Here is a 15,817-nt window from a genome sequence, read left to right on the forward strand (position 1 = left end):
GATACCTAAGTTCAATTTCCTCGTCAATAAAAGTTGTTCTTTTCCAAACCAGACAGCAGGAGGTGCTGTGTGAACACTGAGACTGGATCCCACTCCCGCCTCCCCTCCCCCTGTACACAGAGAATAACAGCATGATGCTTTCAAAATATTCATTTCTCAGCAGCCTGTGACCTGAGAGAATGAGTCCAGTTCTAAACTGAAACCTCCCAGTTAGAAATGTAAAACTTAGATCCTATTTAACCTGGTAAAATGTATGCTTAACTTAAGACCAAACGCAGAGGATTCTAAAACTGTGGCAACTCCATTTTTACTTTTTAAATGGCATCAATCATTCTGCTTTGTCACATGAATTCTACTTTAAAATAAGTCAAAGTCCCCATAAGTAGTTATAACAATATCAAAATCTTCACACATACTCACAATTATGGAATGAATATTTAGAGATTACAGAACAAAGTTTACTTTAACAGAATTCAAATACATTAATTCTATTTCTATAGTTTCAAGTTCAGAAACATACAAATTAAATAAGCATAAATGGGTTAAGTTACTCTTGACATGAAGTTAATTTTCAATTTTATTTCCCAGAATATATTGAGTTATATTTTAGCCCCATGTTACAATTGCAATTCTAATTTCATACAGGAAAAAAAAAAAAAAGGCTGAAAATGTAAACCTTTAAATGTCTTAAGAGCTATTCATTTTCTTATTTAAAGTAACTGTCTATAGAATTTCCACATAAGAAGTTGCCTTTGCTTTGCACAGTATGTAGCAAGAAAAGATGAGACATATGACATCCCATACCAAAAGACAGATACAATTAGCCCCATTATTGTTGGCTTTGAGATTACAGAAGAAGCATTTTGGCTCCCTAACGGGCACTGAGTTCACAAAATACATGTCACAGTTCTTTTATGACATGATGCCAATCATTGCTTCTATACAATCAAGTACATTTTAAAACACATAATAAAACAGTTTTTAAAGAGGAATGACTCACCTGTTTATAATATTGTTTTGCAGACTTTAAACGTTGGTACAAGGCCAAAAGAACTCCTTGGATGTACATCTTAGCTCCTGAGGGGCTGAAACCTTCTCCCTTAGAGACCCAAACTGGTCCCCGCAAAGGTGTGATGGAATTTTGCAGGCATTTTTCAAGCAGAGGAACTATGCAAAAAAAATAAGGGAAAATAAATTCTTTTGACCCAACGGAAATGCACTGCCTGGAACACAGCCCCAATACCAGAGCTAATTCTTAACATCTATTATTTATATCTGACCTAGGTTAAGTCTTAGAGAGGCAATTCCTGCATTACTAGTGGCCACCATGAAGGATGTATTTATATTGAGACACCCCCCATGCAAGACTCATGAGCGTTGTGAGCACACCTGAATAGTTCTGAAGTGTGCCTAACTAGCTGCACAGAGTGTCATGGTGTGCACTGATTGCCTTATCTTCTCATTTATCACAGATGAGTTGGAACCAACCTTGCTGAAATCTACTTGCATTGTCCTGATAAAATTGTAAGATCCATGTTGTTTCTGTGTATAGCTTCCCGTAGAGGAGTCTATATACCTAAAATATCACATCTGGAAATTATTCATAAAATAGAATCCATACCTTTTATAAGCCATCCCACTCAGCTCTTCATTGCTATTGCTTAAATAACCCCTAAAACAGGGTGGCAAGGCTGTTTAAAAGTTAAGGGGAGAATCTTAAGCAAGCATTTTATCATACCTTTTTGTTTTTAAGTTTGGGGGATATAAGCTAGTCAAAGATTTAGGAAAGCTATTCCAATATGCACTTTGTAAACAGAAGATATTTACTTGTGAGCCTGTATTGCAACATCCATATGGACTTGACAGACATGTTTATACACTTTTTCACACGATTAGCTTATGAAGTCTTTCTAGTGTAAAATAGTCAAATAACATGGCAGCTAGCTAACATTTTTCAAGATTTAATTTCCCTCTGGAAAACCAGAAATAAAGAAATAAAAATATATTTTAGACACACTTAGGAACCCAGAGAAATTAAAGGAGATGTGTTTGTGTGTGTGTGTGTGTGTGTGTGTGTTTCTTTCTTTCTTTTCTTTTTTTAATTGATCTCTACTGAAGTGGATACAACATAAACATATAAAATAACGATATGGCTGGGCTTCTTTATTCTGATATATGTTTTTACTAAAAAAAAAAAAAAAAAAAAGATCATCAGCAAAGAAGACAGGTCCGTGCCATTGGTTATGTTATATGTTGCATATTTTATGCAGAGAGGCCTAGTGTAGCAATCTGGAAATTGAATTACAATTAGGTTCAGCTGAGCTGCTGAGCAACTGAGTTATGCTAATGGCCTTTGCTACTGGTATTCTGCTGAATTTTGCTCTTAGTAAAAAAGTTCTCCATTTTATGGACTAAGTTCTGCAGCTCTCTACCAAAGCACAATTTAAATTCTTTCTAATATATTCAACACTAAGGACAATTTTGGAAATAGAGTTTAAGATTTTCTAAAACTACTATAAATAAAGTTAAAAGGAAATTATAACCCAATGTCTATTTAGACATTTTCAGATATGAGCACAAAATTCACTCACCCAGCCTAAAAATAAATTTCTAAAATCCACTTATTGAAACCACTTTTATACTCTTGCAACAGCTGCATTTCTGTATAAATTTTATCAAAACAAATGACGTAAATATTTTTTTAAAATATAAGATTACATATATTATAAAAGAAATAAAAAGTTAAAAGAGAAACTTATTTTCAGAACTATAATTATTCAATCTTTCAAGAAACATATATTATGAATCAATCTTGATTACAATTTTTCCTAAAGAAACCTAGCCTCAGAATTATTGGTGCTTTTAGTTAACTGCTATATCATTCATATATTACTGTGTATTAGTAGATTTTAATTTGTACACTTTTTATTGGTATATTCAATGAATCTATCACAGTTTTGAACATGGAAAGGCATACATAAATAGCTGTTAAATTAAGTTAAATAAATTAAGAAATAGGCAATAAAGTTGCATAATTTACATCCTAGATTTAATCTTGAATGTAAACCTGACAAAATTTTATCAGATTCTCCAGATTTATAGCCTTATTCATCTAGGCTTGTAACAAAATAACTTTCAAATTCTGTATGTCAGTCCAAGGGATTCCAAACAAAAATTTCATAGATCTTCTAACACAAAACTACTTTTTTCACAGTTTGTACCTTCCATAAGAATTTTTTTTTTTTTAAGTACAGCTTAGGGAAAAAAACACAAATTATATCAAAATGCAAGCTGTGTCAGAATTGATATTGGATGGGAAATAGCTCCCATGCTCCACATGATTTATGTAATTAGGAATCCTATGGAAACCAGAAACAGCAAAGCAAAGAAAGCAGTATTCACAAGCAGGTTTTATAAGGGACTTCAGAATCTGCTCTGAACTTGTTGAATAATCTGTTCAGTCTTCCAGAATCTCCCTGCTGGAAGCAAGGTCCTCATTATAACCCCGAGAGTGCTAATAAAGGTTAGCCTCTGAACTAGGGATTAGAAGGCTCTTTCTTTATGGAAGCTGAAAACTAGTAACTTTGATGATCTTCTTGAAAAGGAAGACAAAGCACACTCCAAGGACAAACAATGTTTCCACTAACTAGGAAGGTACAGAAAACATAAGAAAATGATATGCCTAAATACTTAGAAAGGAAGTATAAATCATCTTAATATACTAAAAATTTTGAAAAAATAACATTTATTAACCAGTTAAAGAACTCTCCATAGAAAAGCATTGGCCTAACATGATAATTATAAGACATAATAAAAAAAATTGATTTTAAAAAATTACTTTACTTTTTAACCCCAATTATAGATTTTAAGGTATGGTTTATTTTTGTGAATATTCATAATATTCTATACCAAAGACGACTCATAAGTGGTCTTAACCAATGGTTTTCTCTCCTTTTCTCTGTTTCTATAGTAAAATTTTCATTCTGTTGAAGAAGACTATTGCATAAAGATTGGCAAGAAATAAGGGCAATGATTTAGAAAGGATAACAGATATTTTTCAACCCTGGAAGGAGCTCATATGAGCTAGCAAAACCCACAATATATACATGATGAAAAAACAAAACAAAACATATTTTCCCCTGAGCATGAACTGCAAGATATTATTTTGTGTGTCCTTCCAACCCATGAGCTTCTCCTTCAAACTGCTATCAGAAATAATGCTTCATTCAAGAGGGTTAGCTGGCTCCTATTATCCTATGATCCTTTAATATTTGTGTGCATAGCTACACACAGCATTTCCCCTTATGTTTGAGGTCTTTCTCCTGGGTGTTCTACCCATTTTCTCCTATTTACATGATGGCAACAAAAACTTTGCTTTTCGGTAATTTCACTATTTTCTTTTAGCAAGTCCCCAACATTTTTTGTAGATAAAGGTTTGGAAATCAATCATTCGTTAAATTTATCAACATGCATCGGTCAGTCAGATGTGATCATTACACTGAAATCATTTCCACCACTGGAAAGGTGAAAAGATATATGGATGATGACTTTTTGTTGTTGTTTGGATAATCACTTTTTATCCATTTTGCTTGTTCTCAAGTTATGACTATGGAGCAAATAGAAATTAACCCAATAGTTCCAATGGGTTTGGAGTTAAGATTGAGGATGCTGGGTAAACATATCATGTGACCAAAAGGAGTAACTTGACTAGATAGAGTTAGTACTGAACATATTGGGTAAATAGACCAGATGATTAAAAGTAGTAGCTTTATCAGTTTCATAACCATCAACTGATACTTTTCTCACTCATGCTTTTCCATTTCCTTTGCACTTCTTCCTCCTTTTCTAATACCCGTTAATATATTCTTGTCCTTTAAGGCTCATACCAAATGTTATGTCCTCTGGGAAAATGTCCCAAGTATTTTAGGCTCAATTAATTGCTACCTCCTCTATGTTTCTAGAGTTTTGTTTATACTTTTATTTTTCCCTATTGATCTGTATTCATCCTTACTGCTCCCCTTCCACTTCCATCCTCTGGGAAATCATAAACCTTTTGGGGTTTGAGGTGATGGTATTTTTCAGTTTGGTAAGAGCAGTGCTCCACAAATGATTGCTGGAATGAATAAGTATACTTTAGATATACTGTGGACAGTCTTTTATGGAGGTTTGGGTACCATGAAACCAACTATATAAAGGATCACTTCAAATGTGTAACTTTCTAATACCTAATAAAAATATAATCACAATTTGATAAATAAATGTAAATATAATAGAATTTTTAAGCAAATATAGGGTATGTAAAATTGTTTTACTTTAATTTTCCATATAAAATTATTATGAAGACTAGGAGGAAAATAAATATAAGAAGAAAGGAAAATGATTTGGTAATGAAGTATTAAATAGACAGGAGAAGGCCAGAGGTGGGTGTTTAAAAAGTCCTTGGGAAATCCTCATGTGCTTTATCCTACCCTGTCACAAATCATGCTACTATGGGAAAGACACACAATGAAACTTAAATAACATAGAATTAATATTAGATTAAGGTCAAAATAGCTATTTTAAATAATAAAGGAAATTCCCTCTAAGAACTCCAAACACAATGAGTTTAAATGCTATTCATAAGAAAATAAACTGTTCAGCCTTCTAGAGGACCTTATATTAAAACTACTCATCACTGATAAGAAGCTTGAATTTATTTGGATTTATAATGGGAACAGAACAAGGATTTTTGACAAGGAGCCAAAAATCCCTCTAAAGAAAAACCACAAAGCTAATGGTACTTACCAAATAGATATAGACTGGAATGATCTGTCAAATTCTACACCTAGGGAATATATAGCTCTCTCCAACATCTCACTTTAGAAGAGACACTTTATACATTGCATTTGAATTTACTATGAAAAGCTAAAAAGATGATTTTTTTTACTAATATAGTTTCAAAAAGCATTAGAAATTATCAAAGGTTTTAAAAACCTGCTTCCAATTATAAATGAAAATCCATGCCAATTAAACATCCAGAATCATAATTTACATAATATTGTAATTTTCACATTTCAGTCAGATACATGAGACTCTGGGGAAAAAAAAATAAAAGAGCACTGTTCAGAGCATAATCATCTACAAAGAAACTTCTATATGCTTTTTGACAGCAAGTTTTAGATCTCAATCTCAAAAATACACGGCTATTGTAAGCAGGATGTCATTTGGAAGTTTCCCACCAATCCGATTGGAATTTATTTTTTAAATAAAGTTTATCTAAAAAGTTTTTTTTTTAATGTAACCATGTGAGTTTTTAGGAGAGATTAAACTTTGAGTGCCTCTCACTGGAAAGTATGCCTAGAGGGAATAGGAGCTCGTGTCAAGGTGTATGTGTGTTTTCATGCTCCTTACCCAGCTTCAGGTAATAGTTAAAAAAACTCTGGGTCCCAGAGTAACCAACAGATGCCACTCAAAAGCATGTCTGCTGGGAAGATTGAGGGTTGGAGAGCATACTGTCTCCTAGGTTGCTTGATTTATATCAGTATATTTTCATTCAAACAAAACTAAACAGCTGCTGTGTACTTTTGTTTACATGCTATATGTCAAATCTTATTGTCCCTGAAGTACTTATGAGAGAAGATTTAGCAGTCGCTTTCTTAAATACAATTGCCTACCCAAATTTGGATTTTTCCTCCACTGAACAAAATGACAAGCACACGATGGCTACACTTAGAGCAATCTTTCACAGCTGCTTTGGTTTTTCAGTGATCCTATTAAACTGACGGCATATTGCCTGTGGGGTCTACAGTGTTATAATACTGCTGTAAGGGACATTGATTTGTATGATAGGATCAAACAAGAACAGGGGTGCATTGGCGAGAAGAATTTCATAGGTCACATTGTTTTTACCTGAGTAAAATTTAGTTTAGACATTGTGACCTTTACAGAACACCTGGTTATTTTCATTGCTGATATATGGGTGCATGCTGACTTTGGGGTTTAGGAAGTATGAAATCTTAGGAAGTCTCCTCTGCTTTGAAAATGCAGCCCGAGTCATGTCTTTTCTTCAACTGAACGAAGTAGCTGTGCATTAAATATGCTGGCACATCTTCTGCTTGAGCAAGTGGACCGAAATGGTGTGAATTGTTAATGCCTTGCTGCTTTGGTTCACGGCTTGTGATTGATCATTTGTAACTATATCTACTCCTTGTTCCATGAAATCAAGTATGGAGTAATGGGTTCATCAGATTTTGGGGTTAAATTGAGAGTGAAGAGGTACTGTGTGTGGAAATAAGAGTTGCCATGTTCAGGGCTGGCCTTGTAACAGCATGGAATCTAAAGGCGATATTCAAAACCACTTCACTCATCATACGCTTACTGATTCTGAATAGGGCCCATTTGCAGGGGACATTTGGTAGTTTTCCAATACGCTTTATGCCTCTTTCTACTTCCACCACCATGCACATCTTTTTTTCATGCACCCCCCAGTAGCACATTGGTGGAACAGGTCAGCATACACAATTCATTTATTTAAATAACTTGATTTTTACAAATAGAAATGAGCTGGGATTCTATTGTCTAAGTTTTGCCTTTCCCCTCCACAAAAATAATAATGTATGTGTGCCTTTGAAAATATAAGTGTCTTGAGAACTCAATCTCTTGGGCATTTATATCTTAGGATATTTGAAATGTAATAATAATGTAAAATAACTTATTTGAATTGGTATATGTATAACCTTAAGGTTACTTAAAGGAATGTTGAGAATTAACTATATCTAATCTGTTTTTATGTGTCTCTGGTCTATACCAATATCTAATAATTAAATATATGACCGGCTTTTGGAAAATTTACAACTCTTAAAATGTAAAGTATTGTCTTAGAGTTAGTTTTAAAAGGTATAATGCATGAAACTTAATAAATAAAACCAACAAAAATTAGAAGTAAAGACCTTTGGAAATGTCATTATATAATTGCTTGCTATAACAAATGACACTTTTTTTAGACTATTATTATTTATTTTTATTACTATTCAAAAAATCTTAACCCAAATGGTATTAACTGAAGCATCAATTAACTTTTGACCCTTTAGGAAATGATGTAATAGAAAACATAGTAAAACAGGAACAAAATCAAATATACACAACACTTACATATGTAACATTCAAAAGCAAGCTACTTGTAAAATGTCTCAAAATTCTACTGCTATGCTATAAAGTCACAACCAACACTAATCTAAAAAATATAGCTAGATCACTTTCTTTCTCTTCTTTTCTTACCTTTTTTTTTTTTTTCCCCCAGTCTCAAAAGCAGGAATAATGATAATACCTAGTACACACATACCCAATTCAGAGACACCTAGGATAATGTAGATAAAGCTGTTTTGGTCTCCTTGAATGCAAATGTTAAGGAAGCAAATTACTTACATTTAAACATTTTATTTAGGATATAAAATATATATGTCATAAAAATTTGTATCTGAAATGTAATAAACTAAAAAAGTCTTAAGAATTCCAACAATTACAATAGAGGGTCTTTTTGACATTTACTTCTCCATGTTTCACAAAAATAGAATCTTCTACAATTAGCATTTTAGATATTTTTTTATTTATTGATTTTTAGAGAGAGGGGGAGAGAAAGAGAGATAAAAACATTGATGAGAGAGAACATTGATTGGCCGCCTCCTGCATGCCCCCCACTGGGGATTGGGCCCACAACCTGGGCATGTGCCCTGACCAGGAATCAAACTGGTGACTTCTTGGTGCCACACCACTGAGCTACACCAGCCAGGTTATATTTTTGTCTATGATTCCATCTTTCTTCTAAAAACTTTTAGGAGGAAGAAAAACAATCTCTGCTGAATCATGTTCTTTTAGATGGAGAACTTTGTAAAAAAAGAAAAATTGTTTATTAACAGGTAGTAACAATTAGGTTATTTGTTTTCACAGGCAGTTATGTTTATTTTAATGTTTTTTATAATAAACTTCTAGGACCATAGAGAAGTAATCAGAATCAGAGTAAAATTTTCAGTGTTAGTGGTCAAAGACTAAAAAATAAGAGATGTAAAACCAGAAACTAGAAAGACAAACTCAAGGAGAAGAAAACAGCAACAATTTGGTTTTAAAAAAAAAAAAAATTACATAAATCCTGAAGCAAGTTTAGCCCAACAAAACCTAGCGTGATGATCATATCTTCATGAATACGAAAGAGAATCTATGTGTTCAAGACTTCAAAAGGGGATTTCTAACAGATATTAAAGAGTCTATGAGCAGATTAGACTGTTTTGTGAATGTTCATATCACACAATTCTGCTTTCACATATTTAATAAAAGATGACAGTGATCCAATTATAATGGATTCTCTAACTACCACTAAAAAAAGAAAAAATCTTTTAAATCAGCCTTAACAAAAGTATTAGTATTCTCTATAGATCAAATAGTAGAAATAGAAATCAGTGATTACTTCACACTTTCTTTTTCTGTCCAAGCAACAAGGGTACCTCAAGTCTGATGCCTGGAAATCACTAAGAGACATTGGGGTCCATGTCTACAGACCAAGGCAAGGTCACAGGGAACACAGTCCCAGGGAGGGTCTAAAGACTTCTGAACGGCATCTTTTCTACACAAAACTGCTCTTAACTGGCTGCCTTTGTATATACCAATCCGTCCTAAGGAGATTTAAGGGCTGATTAATAACCATAAGCACTTGGCATCCTTCTTCAGCAAGAGACATAGTTTTTTTACATTTTGTAAAATTTGAGAAATAAAGGTATATGGGAAAGAGACCAAAGGATTGAAGGGAGGTAAATATAGTTAATTTTAAAGAAGATATTTATCCATAAATTTGATCTTATTCCCTGAAGGGCTCTAGAACAGATTATAAAATGAATGGTTTGTGAACCCTTAGAAAAATAAACAGTAATCACTGGGACCCAACATGGGGTAATTTACATATTAAAGGAATATTTAATGACCATGGAGGGAAACTCTTGGGAAAATTCCCTACATGGGTCTTGAGATCTCTAACACCAGAATATAACTATTATTTCTTCCAGTGGGAAGCAGTTCCCAATAGTGGCTAACATCTATTGTCCTCAAACAAGGTACTGCTAAACCTGTATGCCTTTTCCCAGGTAAATGGGTATATCTGCAAAAAAAATAGGAGAAAATCTCGGGTCTGCAAACCTCCTGGTTAAGTACCATAGAATTTATGATTGTTTGTTTTTAAATGTTTCCATTTAGAAATGATAAGAAATATGTCACTTAAAAACCAAAACAAGGCAAAAGAAAGTTACGACCGGATGCTGCCCTGGAGAAAGTAATAAAAGGAATCAGAATGAACACACACACACACACACACACACACACACACACACACAGTTGTCCCTCTATGAGGCTAAATTGTGGGTCATAGGCTATACAGGCTTCTGAGTTACCTGCCCTTAGCTAAGAAAGCAATGCCATTTCCAGGGCCCAACCTATCTGGACCATTACAGAATTCCACACTTAGCAGAGCAGAAGCTGTGCTAGAAATACAAGAATAGTACTAGGCATTTTTAGGACATATAAGGAGGGGAAAACATTTTGATTAAATGCTCATTCTCAGTGTTCTGAACTTTCCACTAACATCAAAAGGAATCTAAGTACAATTTTCCCCAAGAAGGGCAGCATCCCTAATTTTCATACTATTTTATAAAATCAACTCTATTTTTAGATACTGTTCATCTCTGGATGACATATTAAGTATCTGAGAGATCTAGGCAGGCTAAACTACTAAATAAAAACCTTATAATTAGAAATTTAGTAGGAATTGATGTATAAGTTCTAGTCACACATATAAATAAAATCGGCAGTACAAATACAAGATTAAGGAAGAAGTAGCAGCTTAAAAGCAAATTATGAGCAAAAATGGGGGGACTTTTGTTGACTCTAAGTTCAATACAGGTCAACAATATTATGTGTTTAATAGAAATAATGATGCGATCGTAGATTATATGATGGCCTGAATAAAAGAGGAAGTGGGCTACTTTACTGGTCATTGATTGGCTTGGAGGATAACGTGCAATGTGAGGGAGGTCTCACGTGCAATGTGAGGTCTTCTGAAGAGGGATACCAAAACAACCAGACAGAATAGAAAAGAGGGACCAGGTAGATGAGGCTCCAGAGAAAGAGCTGGAGAGACTAGAGATATTTAACCTGAAAAAGATTTAAATCATACTTGTTCAAATATTTGAAAAGCAGTCACAGACTCAGAATTAATTTGTATTATGTAACTCCTGAAAGCAAAGTAGAGACAAATAATAAATATTTAAAAGAACAGATTTCAGTTAGCTATAAGATACTTTTTTTAAAAAAAAGGAAATTATAGATGTCAGAAATAAAACAAGCAATGACTGGATGAACATAGGTTGGGGTGATTTTGGTGATGACCAAAGACCATTGTGATGCTAGATCCTAAATAAATCAATTAACAACACTATTCTGAAGTAGATGTCAAAAAGAGAGTCATTATTATTTATTTTTATACTACCCTCTGTATCTAGTGAGAATTTTCAAACTTTTAAAGTTCCATGGCAAAATCCTCCTTACTCCGAATGGTCGGAGAACCAAGTGGCATCAGTGACAGTAGTTACAGAGGGTAATGCCCTGCAAATTTGATTCAACAAAGAATTTTGTTTTAATTCATTCATTCATTTCAAAAGTATTTTTCATCACTTAATGTTTCAGCCACTTAACAAAGGTTATGCTTAACAACTGTTTATTTCAATATTATTTTTTGAGGGTCCATTATATGCCCAGTCCCATGGTAGATATTAGGAGATTTCTGAAGTGATTTTGTTTGTTTGTTTGTTTTGTTTTTAATATAAGAACAAAATCTCCCTTCAATTAGAGAGATAAGCCTTATACACAAAACAGAGATACTATATAAACAAATGTATGATATCTGGCAAAGACATGTGGTATCAAAAAAAGTTATTAAAAAGTAGGATTTGATTAAGATTTAAAATTTCCATGCTAACACCTGTTTAAAGCTTCGTGAGAGACCCAGAGTTGGAGTGTCCAGCTAAGCCACGGCTGAATTCCTGACCCACAAAAATTGTGAAATAATATATGTGTTGCCTAAAGTTGCTACAATCTGGGGTCATTTGTTGCACCGCAATTGATAACAAATACAGATTTTGGATAGTAGGTCGTGTAGTTTATTCCATTATTATTCAAAATATTTGCTGCCCTTCCCTAGAGGAAAATTATACTTCCCCTCTTATTCATGTCAGGCTTAGCTATGTGGCTTGCAATGTTCTTCGCTGGGGAAGGATTATACATCTCCTTCTGAGGAGATGGCATGGGACTTGCTTTGCCATAACTAGAGCAGGTGCAGTCTACCCACGGTGACATGTAGAATGAGTGAAAATAGACCTCTGTAGGAACCACTGAGAGTTTTAGCATCATTTGTTACCATAAAATAATATAAATCCTGCCTGATGCAAGCTGCTGAACTTTGAATAGATTGAGAAGAATAGAAAGAGTATTGAGTGGGCATAAAACAGCATTAGCGAAGGGAAGGAAGCTGGGCACCACATGAGTCTTTGCACTGTCTGAGACATTGAAGGATCTGCACTAGCTGAAACTGAAGGTGCATGCTGGGAAGTTGTGAGATGTGGGTGGTTAAGTTGAATGGGTAGGGCAAGGCTACATGATGAAGGTGCTTGAATGTCAGGACACAGAGTGTGTAGATTGTCTGGATATATAAAGTTATGAGCAAAAAAAAAAAAAAAAAATACAGCATATATCAGGAAGATTACCCTTTGGCAACATAAAAGATTAAGATGTAGGAATAGAATTTAGCTAACCAGTGAATAGAGATAATGTAATAATATTTATTAATATAAACAGCTAACTGTATTTGGTATCTCTACAACAATGCTGCATAACAAACAACCTCAAAACTCAGTGGCATAAAACAATATGCATTTATTTAGTTCATGAGTCTGCAAATTAGCTGGGTGGTTCTGCTGGTCCTGGCAGGGCTTGTTCACATGTCTCGGAATCAGCTGGCTGTCGGCGGATCTAGGATGACCTTGGGTGGAATAACTGGGGTGAATTGGTTCTGCTCCACTTCTTTTTAAAACAATTTATTGAGGTGAAATTCACATAACACAAAGCCAACCATTTTAAAGTGATCAACTCAGTGGCATTCCAAATGAATAACCAGCACCTCTATCCTGTTCCAAAATATTTCCATCATTCCAAAGTAAAACCCCTTACACATTAAGCAATGTCTCCTCATTCCCCTTTCCACCCAGGCCCTGGCAAACACCAGTCTACATTCTGTCTGGATGGAACTCATTAAAGCACTGTCAGTCCTTCATTCCTTTTCATGGCTGAATAATATCCCATTGTATGTGTATGCCACATGTGTTTCCACTTTCATCCTTTTACAGACATCCTTTTTCTACCCTTTTCTACCTATAATGCTATTATAATTACATATGTACATATGCCTGCTTGATGATCCGTTTTCAATTCTTTGGGGGTATACACCTAGGATTTGAATTACAGGGCCATGCATTTATTTTTATCTATGTTTATCTGTGTTTATCTTTTGGAAGAACCACCAAATTTGTTTTCCAAAGTGGCTGCACCATTTTACATTTCCACAGGCAATATACAAGTAATTTTGGAGAGCAAATAACACAAAAAGACTGAGACTTGTGGAGGGGCCTTGACTAAGTGGCTTTATACTTTGATGGTGATTTCATACACAAGGACTATGTGAGTTTTCCATGTTATCATTGGATTTTTACCAGAGGGCTCGTACTTGGAAAATGGGGAAGTTGGCCAGAAATGTTATAACAGGCAAGGGCTATGTAGAATTTTAAGCTTGGTGGGTCATAGCAGCTAAATGTCCCTGGATTGTTTTCCGATAGCCTTGTCCTTCAGAAAACGCCAACCAGGGAGGAGTGGACGAGGGCTTCAGTACACTGAGGAGGGCGTGGAAGCCCAGCACCCCTGGCTGGCCGTGCTTGTCTTCCTGTGAAAGCGGCTGCAACTCACTCTTAAACCACTCAGGGAATTTCACCTGTTACTGACGGTAAATATGAGACTAAGATTAGATCATTTTCGGCACTGGATGATGGAACAATATCTGCTGCTTCTCTGTGTTTTATAGCCCAATCTGCAGATAGGACTTTAAAGTATGACGGCAGCTGAGTTCTGCCTGTGCTGCTGTGAGCTCCTGTCTGCAGACTGTCAGTGCCAGACCGGGCAGGCAGCACTAGATTCCCCCTCAAACTCGTCTTTGCTCTGTTATTTAGAACTGCATCTGGGCTAAAAAGGAACTGTGGATGAGCTCACCCCAGCTGCCTACAGCCTGTCCACAGGCTTTTAGAGTAACCCCTACCAACCCAAGTTGACTCTAAATTTATTTATCACACATACATTTTGATCATGGTTCTAAATTTCAGAAACCCACCAACTTCAGCTTCACCCACCAAAAGGTAGTGGATTTATTATAAAGAGAACTCTCCATCTTCTTCAGTTAAGTAGAGAAATAACTTGATGAAAGTATTACAAATCTAGGAATAAGATTTGCTACAGGAATCAAGAAGAAAGTAAAGTGGTTAAAAAATACATTTCAATCCTACAGACCCGCAGATACGGAAAACAAACTGATGTTGCCAGAGGGGACATGGGTGAAAAAGGTGAAGGGGAATAAGAGGTACAAACTTCCAGCTATGAAATCCCTAATCCCCGGGGATAATGTACAGCGTAGGGAAAGTACTCAAGGGTATTGTAATTACTTAGTATGGTGATGAAGATTGCTAGATATATCACGGTGATCACTTCATTAGTCACATACATGTTACTGTTGAACAACTAAAACTCACATAACATTGTATGTCAACTATAATTTAAAAACTGATTTAAAAATAAATTAAAATATGTTTCAGTCTTATGATGAGAATACAGCAGTGTATGCTTGAAAACAAATAAAAGACGGGCTAATTTAGCTGGGGGAGGAACGGGATTGCCTTGGAAGGAAGGTACAATCTGACCTTAGCCTACACACTCGACAGATACAAAAAAGAGACCCTGAGATCCTGAAGGCCAGGTGCGAGAGTGACGGAGGCACATCCAAATCTACTCTTAAAGAGGTTATTACAAAAAGAGGAAGTGTTTTAATTCTTACAAAATCAAAAACAGTAACTGGGGCCCAGTGAAACCTAGCAAGAATAAAAATAAGGGCTTAGAGAACAAATTCCCAACAATCACCCAGAATCCAAATACTGTAAAGAGGTGGTACTTGTGTTACGAATACATTTACTTAGAACAACTGGAGAATCTCTTTTGAGGACGGGACAATTATAGAGAATGCACATAAAATCTGAACAAATTGGAGATGGGATACTAGGAAGATTAGCATAACACTAAAAAAAAATTATTTAGTAATCTTCAAAATGTATGGGCCTAAGATTAAGAAAAGGCTTTGGGAAGATAAATTATATTGCAGGGATCTGGGCAAAAACAATAATAGATCAAAGAGCCAGATCTAAATTAGATGTTAGATGGTGGGAAAATACATCCTGGGTACGATTATTTAACTCAGGGAGGTGAAAATGGATAAGACTGGTTTGAACAAAGGATGCTATTGACAAACTAGGAACTTATTGACTTCATATCTCTCACTATGAGAGTCCCTACAAGAAACATATCTAGAGGAAGATGTTAGAAAAACACAAGCGTGGACCAGAAAGCAAAGGGAAAGTAAAAAAAAAAAAAAAAGAAAGAAAGAACTCCACTGCAGCGAACAGAGCAGCCCCAGCCTGCCCGGGAAGGAAAC

General features: G+C 35.0%; 1 protein-coding gene across 1 annotated transcript in view; it reads right to left on the reverse strand.

Moving 5' to 3' along the window:
- Positions 1-946: 946 nt before the first annotated feature.
- Positions 947-15,817, reverse strand: part of LOC118628249 (doublecortin domain-containing protein 1-like) — a 74,680-nt gene continuing 59,809 nt past the window's right edge. Inside the window, exon 7 of the mRNA XM_036259086.1 lies at positions 947-1,167. Within this exon, the coding sequence (XP_036114979.1) occupies positions 947-1,167 (221 nt within the window). The remainder of the gene's footprint in view (positions 1,168-15,817) is intronic.

This window comes from Molossus molossus, unplaced genomic scaffold, assembly GCF_014108415.1.
Source record: "Molossus molossus isolate mMolMol1 unplaced genomic scaffold, mMolMol1.p scaffold_m16_p_13, whole genome shotgun sequence".
In the NCBI taxonomy this organism is placed as follows: Eukaryota; Metazoa; Chordata; class Mammalia; order Chiroptera; family Molossidae; genus Molossus; species Molossus molossus.